Raw genomic sequence first — 20378 nt, 5'->3', positions numbered from 1 at the left:
ATTTGCAGGAAGGTATTTTTCTATCACTTCCTGAACAAGCGTACAAACCTGAAAACTCTTAAAATAAACATTGTGTCAGCACTAGAGTAAATGCAGCTTGTACAGGTGCTACAGGTGTACCTGTACCTGACACATTGGAGTAAAAATTTGGATTAAAAAAAAGAATAAAAACTATCTATTAAAACCCATTTATGGAGGAAAATAATTGTGGAGGATGAAAATGGATTTGTAAAAGAAGTCTAAAAAATGTCAGTGTTGGAGGCTGACATACCACACCCATTCCCCAGATAAGATAGATACCTGAGGTGACTCTCCTACTTCTACTGTTTCATTAATCATGCCCTATATCCTATGTTAAAGGACTATGTCCTATATTAGTATGTTCAAATTATTTTAGAAGACCCTTACCAAATACATATTAACACTAGACACACTAAATTGTTATTTAGTACTTTCGTAAGTCAGTACGATTGGCCATTTTCACTATTCACTGCTTTCCTCGTGTCACATTCAATTAACGGAAAAGATGTCAACTAAACTATCTTAAAATAAAGAAATCAACAAGCTTTTTGGAAAATGTATACTATATCTGAGGCATTTTGCTTTGGAAAAAGGCCTATTTGAGGTAACTTCCTTCTAATATTGTAATCCACATAATAAATATAGGTCCTCAATAGTCTGATTTTAACAAAAGTCAGATTAAGGCCACTCAATTCAAAAAATTATGACTCCTTTAAAAAAAATAAAAGCATGATTTATCCAACAATTTCAAAGAAACTCAACTATGGCCATTGACAGAAGTTTTATCTGTAAGTCTCCTGCAAATTCAGCAAGTATATAGGGAATGTGGGGGTGAAAAAATCATTTTAATTATACAGTGTAAATGGTATATGTATGGCTATTAGGTATCTTACTTCACATCATGCAGAATGATGGGTATAATCTTTTGTCATCAGCAAAAAAATGGCTTATTATTGTATCTTTCCTCCTATGTCAGCAATGAGTCCAAATAGAAAAGCTGAGTGCAGAAATTACCTCCTAATAGGATTCACAGAGACATCCCTTACCTGCCAATAGTATCTCAGCTGACTTAACCATTCAAAGTCGCTGTCATCACTGACCCGCTTGTCCACAAGAGATACAAGCACATCCCTAGCGTGAACATCCAGGACCACAAGTGCTCCAAGGGTCACTCGATTCTGTTTTGACAACTTTCCTCGCACCAAGGTGACAATGCCATCAATCTGCCCATTGCACTGGGTCAGGTAATTCTCAAGAGCCTGAGTGAAAAGGAAAAACCGGAGAGGAGTGAATTAGCTCCAAATAACAACCTCAATGTCTACTGCTCTACTAACTGTTGCTTTTAGAAGTGATTTCGCATTTCTGCAGCTGTCATCTTGACAAGCAATTGTTCACTGGCACATTTCAAATTTGTTTTCTTTTAAATACATGCATACATGCATATATCAGTTCAAGGAGTTCTTCTACAATAGAAAGGCTTTTGTGGAGATGTCTGCCATCTGAAGGGAGAAAAGTGATGGTAGCTGGTTTTCATCCATCTACACCTGTTTCCCAGTCCATCACTTGAATTATTTCATAAAAGGTAACGGTAAAGGTTCCCCTCGCACATATGTGCTAGTCGTTCCTGACTCTAGGGGGCGGTGTTCATCTCTGTTTCAAAGCCAAAGAGTCAGCGCTGTCCAAAGACGTCTCCATGGTCATGTGGCCGGCATGACTAAATGCCAAAGGTGCACGGAACACTGTTACCTTCCCATCAAAGATGGGTGCTTTCGAACTGCTCGGTTGGCAAAAGCTGGGACAAGTAACGGGAGCTCACCCCATTACGCAGCACTAGGGATTCGAACTGCTGAACTGCTGACCTTTCGATCGACAAGCTCAGTGCCTTAGCCACTGAGCCACTGTGTCCCTTTTGAATTATTTCATAGGGTTACTTAAATTTTCCAAAGTAGATGATTTTGGGGGGGGGGGGGTGCCAAAGGAGAACAAAATAATCAGTCAAGTGCAGGATTTTTCTTTCTATGACAGAGTCTACTGTCCAAGATTTATCCCACTGAAATCGAGGGGGATAAATTAGGCATTTGCCATAGGAAGGATAATCCTACTTCCTTTCTCACAGAAATCTGTATTGGAAGCTCCAAGATTCATGTGCCCTACAGGATTTCTGCCAGAAGGGAAGGACATTTTATGTGTAGCTGTTTCCTCCCTTTGGTTGCTTTTTCCCCATCCAATTTTCCCAATTTCTCTTCCATTGAAACTAATGAAATAATTTTATGCTACTCAAGATTTACATGTCTCTGTAAATGAAAAGAAGCAATAAGCCTCGTCATCAATGTCAAGGATCACAACATCTTCTGAGGCTAGTCAGCCCTATGCAGAGCATCCAAATGACATCCTTTTAGAAGCAGTGGGATTTTCTACTCTTCAAACATCTGCTCTTAAGGCATTATTAGACACAGCTTCAACTCCACATGGGAAGTAAATTGAGGCCTCTGCTGATTAGTTGATAGCTTCGCTAGAAGTATTCCTTTATACTACATCCTGAAATTTCACTTCTATAGTAAGAGAAAGCCAGGCTCTGGCAATAAAAAATGCCAGTGAAATTCTCCACTGAGGAAAACAAAGGAGTGGGGAAATGGGGGGTTACCACAAATATCTGAAGCCCTGTTGGCAATTTTTTATTTTTTTACAGTGGTTAAATTTACCACGTAATAAACTGAATCTGATTCTCACTGAAACCAATGGAGCTTAAATCAAAACTGACTTGTTACAGTAATTTTAACTAATACAATTAACTTATTCTGGGCACAATCCTTTTTATCTTAGCTTAGATGCAATCCAATACTTCTCTTTTAATAAAGAAAAACAGGGCTCGAAAACAGGGGCAAAGTTATCCATACAGATATGAGATATTTTTCAAAGACAAGACCCATTGAACCACATTGTATCATTTTATATAGTATTATACAATAACAAATTCAATACATTTTTCATACCACAAGATGTTTTGCTTCTACTTGAAGAGAATTAACATAAGGACATTTTAGAAAATATCACACATGACATTTGCAAAATAGCAGCCTTTGTTCATGTCGGAGGAGAAGGAGGAATTCACAAATATATAGGGCAGCATCACCAATAAAAAACACTTTATGTCAGTGGTGAAATTCTCCGCGGTTTGCCACCTGTTTGCTGCCTGCACATGCGTGGTGCGCGCCAAATGCACACTGCACGTGCGCATGCACAGTACGGGCCAAACACATGCTGTGCACGCAAATACGCAGTGAAGGTCAAATGCATGCTGCGTGCATATGCATGCGCAGTGCGCACCAAATGCATGCTGCGTGCATGCGCATGCGCAGTACACCCCAAATGTATGCTGCAGGTGCACACATGCACAGTGTGCACAAAATGCACGCTATGCACGCATGCAGTGTGCAACAAACACAGGCTGCACACGCATGCATGCACAGTGTGCGCCAAATGCGCACTTCACACAGAAAAAGGACATTTAACAAGGTAAGTAGAACAGCGAGGGGGGTAGAAAAGCTGTGCCGCGCTATTTAGATTCACTAGAAAGTAGGATTTCCTGCTTTCTAGCGAATATAAATCATGCAGCAGAGCTGATCGTCGGAAATACCAGTTCGGACCAACCAGTAGCTTTTATCACTACCGGTTCTCCCGAATCGGTGCGAACCGATAGGATTTCACCACTGCTTTATGTCCTACTGACTACAGTAGTTGTATTAGTAACTTGGAGTATTTTTACATTTCAACTTTTCTATTGCACTTATGAAGGTACAAATTTGGAAAAAAGCTCTGCAAATTTTCTCATACATTTTCTACTGCTTCAAACCCCTTCATATTACCAAGTATACAGATTGTAGAAACTGGTTATTCATATCTTCTAAAAAAAGATGGAATTATTAACATTTCACATACTATTGAAACATTCCTACCTCCTGGCCATTTTTAATAGCTGTTTGCACTTCGAGAGTCCAAAAAGCCTGGGATACACAAAGAACTGTCTGTCCGGGCCAGTCTCTTACCCAGTTTATACGGAGAGATTTTGGATAAGCATTTATTGCAGAACCAATCACCTGGAAATACAAAACATGAAACTCTTGCTAGTAAACTAGAAAGCAGACTCCAAATATCTTCTGTCATGACCTTTCGGCTCTTTCTGCATGACCTTACTCCATCAGCTCCAATGAACATCAGGCACCACTTTAGTTAGAGCTCAACATACTGTATATAGAGAAATCCAAGTTGCATGACTCTCGATGAACACTGAACAGAAGAGAAATGCCTTGGGACTCAGCCCTTCATACATTAGAACACTTACAGTAGGGTATCTAGTGCCCTTCAGCTATGCTGAACCAAATCCACATGAATTTTTAACCACAATGATCATACTGAAGGGGTTTCTTCTGCTGGAATAACAACCATTCATTCAAATAAAAATATGAACGTTTTGCAATTCCACCTTTCACAGCCACAAACCAATTCACAAAAACTGAATTCTAGAAAATTTAACTCGCTTGGCTTTGAAAGGAATAAAACAATTCCCATGTAGATATGCTGGAAGAATTGTTTGTAGATTTGGCCAAGCCTCAACTGCCATAAAAAGCATTAAAATGTGTATGTTTCAAATTAGTGCTATGTGTAATTACAGTAGGAAAGAAGAAAGAATGTGAAAGAGAAGAATGTGATCAGCCAATATAGTAAATGAATTGAATTTATTATTATTATTTTTGCTGTCATAACTAATATTGCTTTTAGTATCATCTCAAGAGAGCCACTTTGGTATGGTTGCTAAGGTTCTGGACTTGAAACTGGGAGACTGTGCTGGGTCACCCTTGACCATAGAAGCTCACTGGGTGACAAACCAACCTATCTTAAAAGTATGCTGTGCTGGAGAAAATAGGTGGTGGAAGGTATGCATGCTGACTTGACACGCTGCCCTAAATTGACCAAAAGTAAAGGAAAGATAAAAATCTAATAAATAAATCTTGGAAATATTCTCTTTGAGAGGAAAAATGTGTTTTCAAAAAAACTTGGTTTGTTTGTGGGGCCGAGGGTAGGGCTAGAGATAAGAATATCCAATATTTCTGGTATAGACTATTTCTGTTTGGTGTGAGAAGAGGCAAATATGAATTAATTTTCCCTTTTGTTTAAGATGACAGGGAATATATACTCCAGATCTTTATTTTGTCTGGCACATCATTGCTTCCAATAGTTTCCTTGGCACAGATATTGCCAGGTGGGAACAACCAGATCCACATGTGCAGAATATAAACTAGCTACTTTATTGCTCAGTGCAGTAGTGGGTTTCAAATCCCATCACTACCGGTTCGCTCATGGGCGTGTGACTGCTTAGATGGGTCAGACATGAATAGCTAACTCCAACTGAGGCTCAGTGACCACATTTTTTATAAAAGCCAAATGGAATTTTAATAAGCAGAAACTAGGGTTGCCAGGTGTCCACTATTTGAGCGGACAGTCCGCTTTTTTCACATTATGTTCACTATTTTTTTTTTCACAAAATAGTGGACATTTTTTTTATTCAAAAGCTTTATGATGAAATGGTACGTAATCTAAAGCTGTACAGTCTAAGAGAATAAGGATAGGAGACTAAGGAGAATCGCGTTTTGTCTTTTTTTTTCATAAGTTAGAATGAGACAAAGATCAAATATCCATTGAACTCGATTCTCCGAAAAAATTAATGATGAGATTAAAATTAAAATATATTATAAAATTATGTACAGTTCACATTTTTAAAATGTATTGTAGCTTGTGTCGACTGACCTAAAATGGCGTGTTAAAATGTTTGTAAGAAAATATATAAATTAATTGTAATTTTTTTTTTATTTTTTTACTACTTAACCACCACCACCACCACCACCCCGCTTGTCCGCTAGTTTTTGGAAGCAGACCTGGCAACCCTAGCAGAAACAATTTGCTGTAAAACTTTCCATTGATAGAAACAGATCATTCAATATTTTCATTCCTGATAGAAATGGAAGATGACCAAGTAGCTTTCTATAAATGACAAAAAAAAAACCTGCAGTATTAGACTACAAGCTGAAGTTGACGTCACACTGAATAAACCACAACTTTTGGCATTTTTAAGTTTTAAGCCAGGGCAGGACAACACACCTATTCAAAGCAGAACGCAAAGTTTTAATTGCTTTCACATACAGATTGTAAATGTTAAGAATACTGCAAACATGCAGCTTCTGCCACACTCTTATATGAGTGTGGCAGAAGGTTTTGAAGAAAATGAGAGAAGAGTAGTTTCTTGTTTCCTGTAAAATAATAAGTTTGCTTTGGGAATTATAAATTGAGCTAATCATAAGACCACTGTCTCCCTATTGAATGCATATAGGGAAACTCTGACTAAGGTTGAAAAATTGACTTGTGAGCTACCCGGGTGGTTTGTTGAGATGGGCAGCTCTCGAAATCAAATCAAACAAACAAACAGCAAGGTTCTCAGGCAACACCCCAAGGAAAAGTAATAGTCATCAAAAATATCATTTTAAATGATATATAATCTACTGGGAAAGAAGGGTACAAATGGCAGCTCAGGATGGCTTTGAGAACAGCCTACAGGTGCTACACAGGAAGTGGTGTACAGGAGGCAGATTTCACAGAGATGCCTCTCAGAAGAATCTACAATGAGACAGTTCCATTCTAGCCAGGACTGAAAGACAATGCAATTGCTTGCCTGTGTAGCTTTAGATTTAATGTCCATGTGAGATAGCTCTACATAGGCAAACTCTATACCAGGGCTGTCAAACTCCCAGCTGTGGGCCGGATCCGTAACGTGCTGGCCACACCCATGCCCAGTTTAGCAAAGGGGGGGAAAGTCCCGATACATCACGTGATGCCACCGTGACAACATGAGTTTGTTTCGTACATCTGATTTGTGGATTGCCTCTTAGAGGAAAAGGTTTGTGGATATGACAGAATTATGACAGCCATGTAGTCTATACATCTCCAGATTCAAGGCAGCCAAGTAAATCCAAGTTGGATCTGGGTATAAAATTGAACTTTCTGAGACCATATCTGCAATGACTGCTAGGAAGATTGGATTGCTTGTGAATCTCTCAAAACCATGAAAAAGACTGAGGATCAGAACTCAAACTACTTTTAAGGACAGATAGTTTGAAACTCCATTTTTCTGGGATTTGGGAACAGAAGGAAATCCTGCAACTGATCTTTTGAAAAATCTCCTGCTGATATAAAACAGGGAATCACTGCAAAGCCAAGAGTGTAATCCGGTCCAAGACAGGATGCTTACATATTTTAAAAAATTGATGAGGTCCAAATTCTGTCCTCTGTTCATGAAGCATTCACTTTTCCCACCTTTCCAATCAAACTAGAGGTTGAATCTTTGGAATGATCTCTGACAACAAAATTATGAAGTCTTGTTTTGCATCTATCTATGCCCCCAACTTTTCTTGTAATTCATTATGAATTAATGTGTCTAATGACAAGTCAATATCTGGTTTTGCCTTGGGAAAAGGGAGAGTGAGTGTGTGCAAATATGGGTATACACAGATGCTTTGTAATCTCAGATGATTTTATACTGTCATCATTACCGTGAAAAAATGCAGAGAGCTGAGACCAGCACAAAGGATAATTATCACAACTGAAAATGTTGAGGCATGAAAACCACCAATGTATTACAGCAGCTAGTACATGCAAATAGGTTTCTGGCAGATCTGATGAGTGTAGAATCTCCTTGATTGATTGTAATGTTTTTATCATCATCCTTGGTAAATTACAAACGATTGAAGTATTTCAATCTAAATAAACCTGCTATTCCTGTCCTTTAAAAAAAAACCCACAAAGACTATTGAGCTAGATCCTTGAAAATGAACCTGGGAATGATTCTATTGCTTAAATATGAATTAAAGGATTTATGGCTTGTTCCATAAATTCCTGACTTACAACTAACCATGAGAATGGAGAAGGGAAATATCACTATTGATTGAGACAGGCTGGTAAATACTATGTTTTAGTACAGTTTCCTGTACTAATTATACCTATTATCGATTGATCTGATTTGAGGGTAAACTAGATTGGAAGGAAAGAAGAAAGTCTTCTTCCCATTGAAGAGCCTACAAAGATCAAGTTGCTGGCAAGAGGCTCTGGTAGATTGAGCAAAATAGATTTAAATGATACCAAAGTGATCTTATGACTTAGAATTTGTCTTTTTTTCTTAGACCATGAAACCTTGGAAAGTCTACAGACTCTTTGTGGTAGAAGGTTGATCCTTGCTGGGATGATTTTTTCTTTGCTTGAACTCTGTTAACGTATTTAAAAATAGGACTACCAGGTGATTCTATATCTCTGAACCTTAAAAGGACATATTATGAGGCCAGAACACTGAAAACAATTGAGCTGCTTGAAAAATACAGGATTTTTTTGACCTCAACATTTTTTTAGGTTTGGGAAGAAGAGAAGAGAATTAGAAATATCAAAGAGGGAATCCATTTTTTTCCCTTGCTGTAGAGGGAACTGGGAATTAAATCTGCTTTGAATTTAAAACAAACAAAAAAGTATTTCTTTAATTTGAGTGTTGGATTAAAAAGGTGCATTAATTATTTCTGCGGTGGCGGGTGGGGGGAGAATAACTGAAAAAGAAATAGATTTTTGGAAACCATCCAAAATCATGAGCACATGCTCCCCGAGAAGCAACAGAACAATAATAGCAATTATTATCATTAGCAGTATCAATAAACTCTGCGTTTGCCCTCTGGTTATCAAAAGATGAACAACAGCCATTATTATATTCAATTCTATTGGGACATTAAAATAGTGGCAGATGGGAAATCAGCGGTTGCTACATTTGTGGGACTGTGGATTTTGTTCTCTTTATTACTCTGGTGCTCCTCTTCAGACCCTCTCACTTTGGACACTGATGAAGTGGTCTGTCTGAATCTTTTATTCCTATTGAGGCATGATTTCTGCAGGTACTAACAATGCCCTCAGGGATAATTGTATTTTCTTTAAAGGAGCCTTGCCAGCAGCTTTCCTCAGCTTCCTCGGTATGATCCACAAGAATTGCTGAGACATTGCTTTGATTTTTGCCCCCAAAGAACAGTTTTTCAGTGGAGGCAGAAATAGAACCTTGAGCCTTAATGAATCACATCACATTGATAGGAACTGTTTTCTAGTTGCTTTCCTCAGAATTCCTGCCAGGAGGAAAAAAATACAGAGACAAGAAATGATTAAATGCTGAAAGGGAGTAAAGAAGGGAGAGAGAGGCAGAGACAGCTGCAGAAAAAATAAAAACAAAAGGGTCAAGAATTACAAGAATCACTGTTGAAGGCATTGAGGAATCTGGTGAGGTAACATCTCTGAAACAATGAGCCAACAGGGCGAGTTGTCTAGTTTGTCTTAAAAAGACAAATGTGACGTTAGATTACTTTTCTTACTGAACCATTTTTATTCTGGGTTCCTTGGTTAAGCATGGATGAAAATGTACATGTACTAAAGTACTCAAATCAATGATGCATTAAGCCTACCAAATCATTCAAGTTAATAGATAGAATTCTTTATTGGCCAAGGGTGATTGGACACACAAGGAATTTGTCTTAGGTGTATATGCTCTCAGTGTAGATAAGGAGAATAAAATACATTCATTAAGAATAAAAAGATACAACGCTTAGTGATAGTCAAGGTTAATCTTATTTATTCCATTAACAATAATTAATTAATAGTGATAGTCAAGTCTTATTTATAGTGATAGTCATCTTATTTATTCCATTAACAAGTGGACAAATATCTAGCAATTAAAGTGACCAACAAATTATATATTTATTGGTTACAAAAAGTGCTTGTAATTTTGAAAACTAAAAAAAAAATGCTTCCAAAGAAAACATTTTTAACATCTCAAGAATAAGAGAAACCATAAATATATATGTTGACAGACAGACAATTAAAGGCCACTTTTACTTGAAAGGAAAGCGTTAGTTCTAATTTTTGAGTTAAGGTACCCATTCATTCTAAGACTACAGGTAGTCCTTGACTTATAACATTTTGTTTAGTAACCATTCAACTGAAAAACTGCACTGAAAAAAGTGATTTATGACAGTTTTTCCACACTTACGACCATTACAGCATTCCCACGGTCACGTAATCAAAATTCGGATGTTGGGCAATTGATTCATATTTATGACAGTAGCAGTGTCCTGGGGTCATGTGAACAGCTTTTGTGACCTTCTGACAAGCAAAGTCAATGGGGAAGCCAGGTTCAATTAACAACCAACTAACTTAACAACTGCAATGATTCATTTAGGTCTGGCAAAAAAGCTCGTAAAATGGGGCAAAATTCACTTAACAAATGTCTCACTTAGCAACAAAAATTTTGGGCTCAATTGTGGTCGTAAATCGAGGACAACCTGTATTGGTATTGATCTATTGCATATGCCTAGATATTGATAGAATGCAATATTTTGTACTACGGCTTTTCCAATGGGTTGAAATGGCCAACTATTGTTAAATTTCTATACCTCTTATATATAACAGGAACATTTACACATTTACAAGAAATCTTACAACTAGAATAGAAAACATTTGGCAGAATAGAAATCTCACCAGTAGTTAAGCTTACAATTAGCATGCACACTATTGCAGATCATTTTACCTGACCCACATTTTTAATACTCAGTCCAATTATGTCCTATACAAGACCAAGCCAGGCCAAATATTTGTTGCACATCAGTGATTACTGTACAGTTTTAGAGATCTAAAAAGATACCGCAGTGGAAGAGCAGATTTAGGAAAGAACTCCTAATTCTTCTTCTCTATGATCCTGACTGAATTTCACCTCTATTGAAGCTACTTCAACTTTAGGAGGGGAATTTCCATTATTTGCATATGAAATACTAATCAGGGGAAAGAGTTCTTTATCATAGCAATAGCAAGAACGAAAGACTTCAGGTGCACCAGATTCCTGATCCATGCAGCCAATTCTAGTGGAATAGCAATTTAGAAAGGGAGATGACTTTTAAAATCTTTCTGTGTTCATTGTTTTTCTACTGTATAATTTATATCATGACCCATTTGGTTCTAAAGGAAAAGGATTTTGAGAGATAGTCTGCTTACTTCCTATAATAGTCTAGAGCAGGGGTGTCAAACTGGCAGCCCACGGGCCAGATGCATCGTGCACAGGCCATGCCCATCCCAGCTCCATGAATGGGAAAAATATCATGAAGCATCATGTAACAACATGATGACATGGTGAGTTTGACACCTGTGATCTAGAGCCATGATGGCAAACTTATGGCACGCGTGCCCAAAGTGGCAGCCATGTTGCCCAGCATGCACGGCCTTGCCTGTTTGTCTTCTGGGTTTCTCGCTTACATGAGCACGCGACGATCAGCTGTCCTTCATGCGTGCGGCAGTGCCAAAAACCAGTGTGTGCATGCACGCCAGCCAGCTGATTGTCAGGTGTGCATGTGCGCCAGAACCTGGAAGTTCCTCTTTTCCAGAGCTCAATCCCTTCGCGCACGTGACAGTGCTGAAAACTGGCTTGCACATGCACACCGGCCAGCTGATCGTCGGGCATGCATGTTCAGCTTCTCTGGAGCATGGCCCCGACGAGCGCTCACGCACGTTTCCACACGACCTTTTTGGCACTTGGTGCCGAAAAGGTTCGCCATCACTGGTCTAGAGAATGACCTCAAACAAACTGTAATTTATTACCTTGTGGATGGAATTTATCATAGCTGTTTCCAATTCAACTAACCACTTTTCCACTTGGCCTCTCGCTTTAGCTGTTGATATTGTGTTGATAAGTTCCACAACTTCCCCTTCACTGCTTTTCATGTGTGTAATATCCAGGACTTCGGTAAACTCAACGCTAGCAATTCCTTCAAAACACTTTTTCAAGTGAGGCTTTACTCTGAAGAAATCAAACAGAGGATTAAGAAATAAACTTGGAGCCATGCAAGTTCTAACTTCTTTCAACAAAACACACCTTATGCCAGAATGTTTAGATTAATAATGTTATCTGTGTGAGTCAGAGCAGTAAATTCTAACCACAGGCAGGATGTTTTTTATTTAGATATTTCATTCTCAAACAAACTGACCAAAAGCAGCCAGTATATTAAATTTTTTTGTTTAAAATCCTCTCCAAAGCAAGTTAACATGGCAAAAAGATCTGCTAAGAAGCCATCTTACTAGATTTCCATAAGAGATGTTGAATGCACCAGGTATGCTATGCCACTTCAAATGAACTGAAGCAATGTATCTTGATGACTAAGCCATAAAATAAGCGTAGACAATCTTTTTGCTGACCAGGAGCATGCTTTTATTTTTAAAAATATTTTAGAGCGCACGGCCAGAAAATAATGGAATCCTTAGGGCTGAAAATATTGTTCTTCTTGCATTTTAGAAAACCTTAAGGTCGAACCAAATATATTACTGTGGAGTCCTTGGTGCTTTCCGAGAACTGTTGTTTTCTGGTAGAAGTTTTATTATCAAACAATCAATGCTAGTAAGGAATGATGTTTACCCGCCATTTATATAGTAATGGCTTGTCCTGTCCGTGCCAGTGGAAGGGATCTTGGTGGTCCTGCTCTCACTCAAAGGAGCAGAAATTAACATTAAGATTAACACTAGACTAATAAGATGTAAACAGTACTCCATCAAGGAACCACCAACTAAGCCAAACACGATAACACTAAACAACAGCCTAATCAAGGAACCACCAAGACCTCTCCCACCAATATTGACAGGACAAGCCATTAGTATATAAAATGAGAACAAACCGCCTTCTAGCACTGAAGATGTTGCCTACTTTGGTAAAGACATATCTGCAAGAAAACAACCAACCTCAGAGAGCATCAAGGACCTCACAGTTCAACCTTGAGCTATAAATATTCTGTTCAAATGTATTGTGCCTAACAGAGAAGGACAATGATTTGTCTTAGCAGTAGAGAACTGGGTTTAAGTGGCAAAACTAAATTAAAATATTATAATAGAAGACACCAAAGAAGATTAAAATACTCAAAATGGGAGATGATTCAAGTTGGGACCAGAATTGAGATTAAGTTCACATGTTTGCAGCATTACAAAAAAAAAAAATACAAGAAGCAACATGATTTCTTGCCTACAGATTCATTATGAGGAATATGTTGTTGGAAGCAAAGTTTTTGTACCTGAATGATAACAACATCTCTAAACATCCTTTTGGGAGAAGGGTATCTGATAAAGTCAAATGTCTATTATCTCTGAATTTACCTAACGCACATATTCTTTATTTATATAATTTAAGTCAAATTTGCATAAATTGCACAAAATAATTAACATATTTCTATAACTATTGGATATTAGCTTTTAATCAGTGGTGGGTTGCCCCCCTTTCGGACCGGTTCGCAAGAACTGGTAGGAAAACCAGGGAGAGGCTCCGCCTACTGACCTGGACGTCATCAGGAAGCTTCTGCACATGTGCAGAAACATACACCTGCACTCCCGTTGCGAACCGGTAGTAAAGTTAAATAGAAGCCACCCCTGCTTTTAATCATTATGTAAACTATATACAACAGGAGTTACAACTATCCTAAACATGCATCAAATAGTACAATACCTTGTAGGATCTTTAGTCTCTGAGAGAATCTCAAGGAGTTCATCATTGGATAAGAAGAAGAATCTAGGGAAGAACAGACGTTTCTTTTCTAGATACTCATTTAGTCCCTTCAGAATTAATTCTAATAGCTCATTGCATTTCTTCAGGCGTTCCAGCATCTTTTCTATCATCACTACTGTAAGAACGTGTTTGTCCTGAGAAAGACACATATCATATCATATACCATTCATATCATACCATATCTTATCATCATTATCTCAATTTAAAAACCGAGCAATACCTTAAGTATTTTCTCTAAAACATTAAAACTAAAATAAGTTGGCTCAATTTTCTCCCATTTTCCAGGATACTTCCATAACTGTCTGAAAGTTTTCTAAGATATTTTCTTGTGGTGTGTTTAACTCCTTTGTGAAACAGCTAGTTAGGCTCTGAGACTGATTTGGCCAATTCTATTTTTCAATTTCTATGCTTTTTTTAAATATATAACATTTCCTTCCTTCCTTCCTTCCTTCCATTAAACCACAAGCAGATAAGATGGGATATAAACAATGCTCAACAATGAATACTGAAAAGTCAAAACCAAAATGTGAAGATTCACTGAACAGTGTCTGGAGATTCTGTATTCAGCATCATTTGACAGCCAAATATTGGGTGGAAACTTGCAGCCTGAGCACTTCCTCCACATTCCCAGACAACTGCAGCTTCTTTTTGGCTTCTCATTCTCTTAATTAAAACTGCTCACTTGACATGTATTTATCCAGGGGTAAAATGCTCCCGGTTCGGACTGACTCGGGCGAGTAGGTAGCGATGGCGGCGGGCAGTTCGGAGAACCGGTAGCAAAAATCCCTGCCCCCGCCCCCCATGCCCAGCTGAGCCATGCAACCATCAGAGCCTTTTTTTTCTTTTAAATGGCTCTGACCAGCCAAGCTCTGACATCCCAGCTGAGTTGCCTGCTAATCAGGCAACTCATCTTGGATCGCCAGAGCCATGTAAAAGAAAAAAAGTTTCTTTTTTTCTCCCATCCCCCTCCCCCAGCCTCCAGCTTGCTTACCTTAGCTGTTGATCGCATGACATCGCAATCCATGCATCAGCAAGCTACTGAATCTCCCTGCCTGCAATCAAGCTCATCGGTGAGCAGCTCTTTCTGCCTGCCTGCCTTCCTGCCTAGACTTGTGGACTTCAACTCCCAGCAAAGCTGGCTGAGGAATTCTGGGAGTTGAAGTCCACAAGTCTTAAAGTTGCCCTGGAGTCCACAAGTCTTAAAGGAGACCCCTGTTCTATTGGGTAAGTTTTTTTCCCCTTTGGGAGCTTTAAAAAAAATAGTTAATTGGGGTTTTTTTTAGTTGTTTTTTTTTTAGACCTAGCCATTTAAAGTTTAGGAAGTTTTAAATTTAGCTGCTTTTATATAAAAATAAAAATAAAATAATATTTGTGCAGCTTTCTGAGATTTAGTGTGTTTCTGTAGTGTTTCACTCTAACTACAAAAACACACAAAATCTCACAAAGCTATATGTGGAATTTTGTGTGTGTAAAGTGTGAAAGTTGGTTTTTTGGGCTTTTTGTGGCTGTGTGAGGTTCCTGCTTGTTGCAGAGGCCATTTTGGGTCTAGCACAGCTACTTTTACATTGTGGGTGAGCCAGTTGTGTTGTGTTGTGTTTTGTAGGTTAAAAAAGGGCAAAGAAGTGACATTGACTTGGCCACCTTACCACCAATATGCCCACTAATTAAGCCACGCCCACAGAACCGGTAGCAAAAAAATTTAGATTTCACCCCTGTATTTATCCATCTGCAGGTTGCTGCAATGGAGTCCTTGTTCTTCATCTACTTCCCTGTAATTTTTTCCCCTTGTCTTTCATAGATACAGTCTCTGTGCGCAGATTCCCCCATGCTTTCCCAGCTCTTCATTTTCTTTGCATCTTCACTCTTCAATTTTGTACGGTTAGGACCCTTCTTTACCAGATTGCTTTTCTCTTCCAGCTACAGTGTATAAAGGTTGGCCTTGTTCCATCATTCAGTTGGGGTTTGTTTTAGTTTCTTCCCATTAATGTTTGTTTCCACTTAAAACATTCTTTTGAAAGTCTACATAAAATGCCTTCACATTTTGATATACTTCTTTTTCCCACTATGGGATTTTGGCACGCTTTGTCTAATGTATATCTCCTATGCATTTTGCCTAATGTACTGCACACGTTTTTGAAAGCAGTTCTGACTTTTTACACATACAAATTTGCATTATAGAGTGGGAACAAAGAAATGTTTGGTCTTTATGAATGTTTGGGTTTACCCTTGCATTTGGGAATCACAAATCAGTATATATGTCAAAATATGAACTGAGCAAATATCTCCTCCAGACTATAACCTCTAGTGGGGAAAAAAAATGTTTTTCAAAGAAAACCACATTAGCACCCTCAGGTGGCAACTTCATGCATCTAAGGTTGTATTTAGCTCAAATCACTGTTATACCTTGTCAAAATTTCATATGGAAACTTGGCATTTGGATATATCATTTCTTCCTATTTAGCCACTTGGGCTATTATACCTCTGTTTATCATCTACAGCCTTGATGAAATTTGAAGATTAAATGAGACTGACGTGAATTATGGTTTTTTTCAAAATAGTTAAACTGGGCCGAAGATAGAAAAATAATTGCTTTAGTGTGCCATGATTAGCTGTTCCATAAAGAAGCTATAAATTACCCTAGGTTCTTGTCCTTAGGGTTTTTTTTCTTAATACAATGTCTTCGATTTTTCTTCCCATGCAGAAAAAGATCACTCCTGTAGACCATTTGTTTATCAAAAATAGCAATGAAATCAAAGAACAATTTCATCCTTATTGATTTGAGCCACACGGAAAAAAAATTATTCAAATCTAGGGTAAAATACAGGGCAATCCAAAAATGTGTTTACAATTTCTACCTGTCACTGTAAACCACAACTGCGAGTCAAAAAAATCAACACATGGCCCGAGATTTAATTTATGTTGAAAAGGAATGCACAGTACCTATAAAATCAAATAATAATTTTTAAACGTATACTGCCATCTTCTGGGGGGAAATACGAAAATGGTTTTTGTTCACTGGAAAATGTCAGAAGTACTAACTGGTACAGACAACTACATGAATACTCAACAAAAGCACTAGACTTCTATACTTCACAGCCAACCATGAGCACCCATTTGAAAATAAGCCATTTGGGATTACTTCAAAGAAAGCAGCACAGTATGGTGACTAATAGCCTAATCCTTACATATCTGTTGAATTCAATTCAATGACTTAGTCCAAGACAGTCATATGTGCTATTTAAAAAAGAACCAATTCTCTATTTGAAAATGTCAGGATGACAGTTCTTTGGTTATACTTCATTTGAAGATTTAAAACAATTTGTTATAGTCTTTTTGTCTGTTTCTTATTCTCAGACTGCAGGAAATCATGCCATCATTTTCAGCAGTTGTGTTTGGAAGAGAAAGCAATGGCCACAAAACACGGATAGTCCTTCATCAGATAATGGTTAAGGTTTAAGGATAATGAAATCTAATAAAGGACAGCAGGGGTGACAGTACAGTGAATTGTGAGTGGAGTGACAGATCGGTGTACCTACATAAACAAAGAAATACTACACTGCACAAAGGCTGCTTATTTACTTTTTCATTGTATTTAGTTATTTCCCTTCAAAGCCTGTTACTCTTTGTTCAGTTTTCTACTGCGTTATCTCTAGGATGAAATATATTTAATTGTAGTAAAAATATCCGAACAGATATATGCATCTTTTCTGCAAAGCTATGCCCCCTTTTATTTTGCCCCTCTCTTTGGGGGGAAGACAGGACATACATCTCCCCTTTTTTCATGTGTACTCACCTAGTTTAATTTCATGATTAACAGAATACATACAAGAAAGATATGAACAAAACCATATCAATCTTACGCTATGATTAGTTGTTCCAAAGAGAATTGTTACTACCTGAATGGCATGTTTCATGACATCCTTCCATGTTTTGTCCACAGTGGTGAATCGTCTACCTTCTTCAGGCATCTGAGCCATGATGTCTGGAGAACTAAAAATTGGCTCCAGATATAGCCAGGTAGCCTGAACTTTCAGCCACTCATCCAAGATTTCCTGAACCAACAAAAGTTTTGACTCCCAGTCTCTATAGAACAGAATAAAATGAACTGAGCATTAGATTATAGAACATTTCTGGAGGTCTGGATGGAAAATAAGCCTAGGCAGATATAGCTCATATGGTTCCCAGAGAAGAAAAGTACCAGTAATCCTATTCTCTCTTCATGTAAAGGGAATGGCCTTGAAGGAGAGGAGGAAGATCTGCAGCCAGAGCAAGTCAGATAAAAGAAACCTGGGTCCGAGGCAGAGCTGTAACCTGAGAAATCAACGATAAATGGAGGGAGGAGGGAGGCACATTCACTCTTGCAAAATTACTATAGCTTTATAATAAAAGTATGTGTGGGCATACATAATTTTGGTTTCCTAGTCTGATCTCCCTTGAAGGGGTTCCCTCATTCCCAGAAAAGAAGTTCCTTTCATACAGCCAATTCTATGCATATAAGTAGGAATTTATAATTTCTACCTCCCCAGTCTATTACAGGGTACAGAGAATCTCAACCAAACAAATTGAATAATAACATAGTAAAATGCCTGCCCCCCTTCTCCACTAGACATCAAGATTAGCAAATGTCCATTTTAAAAGAAGCATTTTAGACTTTTAGAAAGTCATAAATAAGGAGATCCAGCAAATTTCCATAGCAGCAGGTCTCATATATTTGCATTACTACCAAAAAGACTGGCCTTTTGGCCCATATCCTTGTGTGAGAGCAGCACCCTAAGCAGACTATCAATATGCTACTGGAAGGGCAGAATCATTTTGGCAAACTGAGCGACATGGTATATGCACTCCAATGCAGGGAGCCATGTAGATTTGTACGTTGGGGAACAAAACAACCACTTCATAAATGCATGGCACAACATAAGAGAACAAACCCATCAGGACTAGATTCAGCAGTCCATCTGCATTTAAAAAACAAAGGCCATTCTTTTGAAGACAGCAAAGTCCACATTTCGGACAGAGACTCATAATTAAGAGGACCACTATTCAATAATCTGTGGACTCAGTAAGAGTATGCTTTCACTCATATTACTACTGTGAAAGCCCAAACTTGGGCATGTATCAGATTCACCTTCTGAACCAAGAAGACCCAGGTTCTATTTTCAAAATACATGACAGACATAAATAAAAGATACAACCAATTAGCACAAACCTCTATCACAATGCACCCTGAATACTGCCAAAGGACAATTGAATTATTTAAAAGAAGCACTGTGTATGAGCTGGTCAATGGTCAGATCCCTAAAAGAGTTCTAAGAGGTAGCAAAAGCTGTAATAATTGCATTCCTGGAGAGATAAATAGCACAGGAAAAAGAGGAGCACAATAGTCCCTGCCTTAGGCCAAGTCAAGTCACAGGCAAAAAGTAGAACATGACAAGAATTTTTTAAAAACACAACCTCTCCCATCCACTTTTTGGAAAATCATATTTTGAATCTTGCCATGTTTTTCACCCCTAGAGATAACCAAAGTCTTATGAAATCAAAATGTCTCTCCTGATCAAATATTTCTGTTCTTGCTTACAAGATTCCCACTCAACACATTAAATGACCCAACCTTTCTGCTTCCTCTGCTGAATGTTATATCAATAACTGACATTTTCCAATACATCGGCCTCTCATAGCTTGATTCCCAGAGCAAAGCAATTTCACAATTAAACCAAGTTCACTTGTGTACAATATCAAATCTCTTAGGAATCATATTACAATACCTCATTTTTTTCTCATAAGGTTTGATAAAAGGAGATCCTCTCATGGTCTGAGTTTTGACTATGTGGTCATCCAGCAACATTTGAATGTCATCTACAGCTGATAAAATATAAGTCCCTGTTTCTCTGTAAGGAAGGAGAATAAATTCCATCCCATCCCATTCTGAAATCATTTTCACCATGGCCTTCTCAAGGGAATGTTCTTTGCTGGCTGTTTCACTAATGGTTTCAAATTTTTCTAAATATTGCTCGAGATGCATATCAATATAAGAAGAGACAGTTGAATCTTCAGAAGGTTTCAGAGGGAACCCGACTATATTTGACATGACCTCCCAATGACGATCTTGCAAACCAGGGTTGCAGATTACTTGAATCAATGGAATGTGTTCCTTAAATTCTTCCACCTTTGACTTGATCCTTGTTGTTAGAAATAAAGCATTTGGAGAGTCATGGAAGGTTCTTTCTAACTTATACAATGCACGCCAAGTGTTTCCCGTGTCTTGATCAACTTGATCTGGATTCACTTTAGTGAATATTCCATCCATCCAATTCCTATATTTGGTATTAAACTCTACTGTCATTTCATAAAGCTGAAGGTAGGGTTTCAAAGTATCTTGAATTTTTTTACGCTGAGGGTACTGAGATGTCAGCCATCCATAGGCTTCCTCTTCTGCATTAAACTGATCAATCTACAGAAATCATAAGGATTTTTATTAAGAAATAAACAGATCATTGCTTTACTACAAATTTTAACCAGACAAAAGATACCTTATGATTTTAGATCCAATTTTTCTGATTGTCCTTGTGGTCCTTAAAAGCAGAAGTACTAGAATAAGATCAGTGTAACATGGAGATATACCATGTTTCTCTGAAAATAAGACTCTGTCTCATATTTTTTTTGAACCCTGAAATAAGCGCTTGGCCTTATTGCCATGCGC

At 38.0% G+C, this 20378-nt stretch overlaps 1 protein-coding gene across 1 annotated transcript in view; it reads right to left on the bottom strand.

Annotated features, from left to right (window-relative positions):
• The window catches only part of DNAH7 (dynein axonemal heavy chain 7), a 151579-nt gene that overhangs the window by 85881 nt on the left and 45320 nt on the right, over positions 1 to 20378 (bottom strand). Inside the window, exons 17-22 of the mRNA XM_070933286.1 lie at positions 19444 to 20129; positions 17578 to 17764; positions 13622 to 13815; positions 11737 to 11935; positions 3978 to 4118; positions 1068 to 1280 (exon numbers count right to left, since the gene is read on the bottom strand). Of these exons, the coding sequence (XP_070789387.1) occupies positions 1068 to 1280; positions 3978 to 4118; positions 11737 to 11935; positions 13622 to 13815; positions 17578 to 17764; positions 19444 to 20129 (1620 nt within the window). The remainder of the gene's footprint in view (positions 1 to 1067; positions 1281 to 3977; positions 4119 to 11736; positions 11936 to 13621; positions 13816 to 17577; positions 17765 to 19443; positions 20130 to 20378) is intronic.

The sequence above is a fragment of the Pituophis catenifer genome, unplaced genomic scaffold (assembly GCF_029215685.1).
Source record: "Pituophis catenifer annectens isolate HBS135680 unplaced genomic scaffold, rPitCat1.0.hap2 SCAF_1, whole genome shotgun sequence".
Taxonomy (NCBI): domain Eukaryota; kingdom Metazoa; phylum Chordata; class Lepidosauria; order Squamata; family Colubridae; genus Pituophis; species Pituophis catenifer.
Note: the sequence above shows the minus strand (reverse complement) of the source record. Positions and strands in the feature narration are given on the sequence as shown.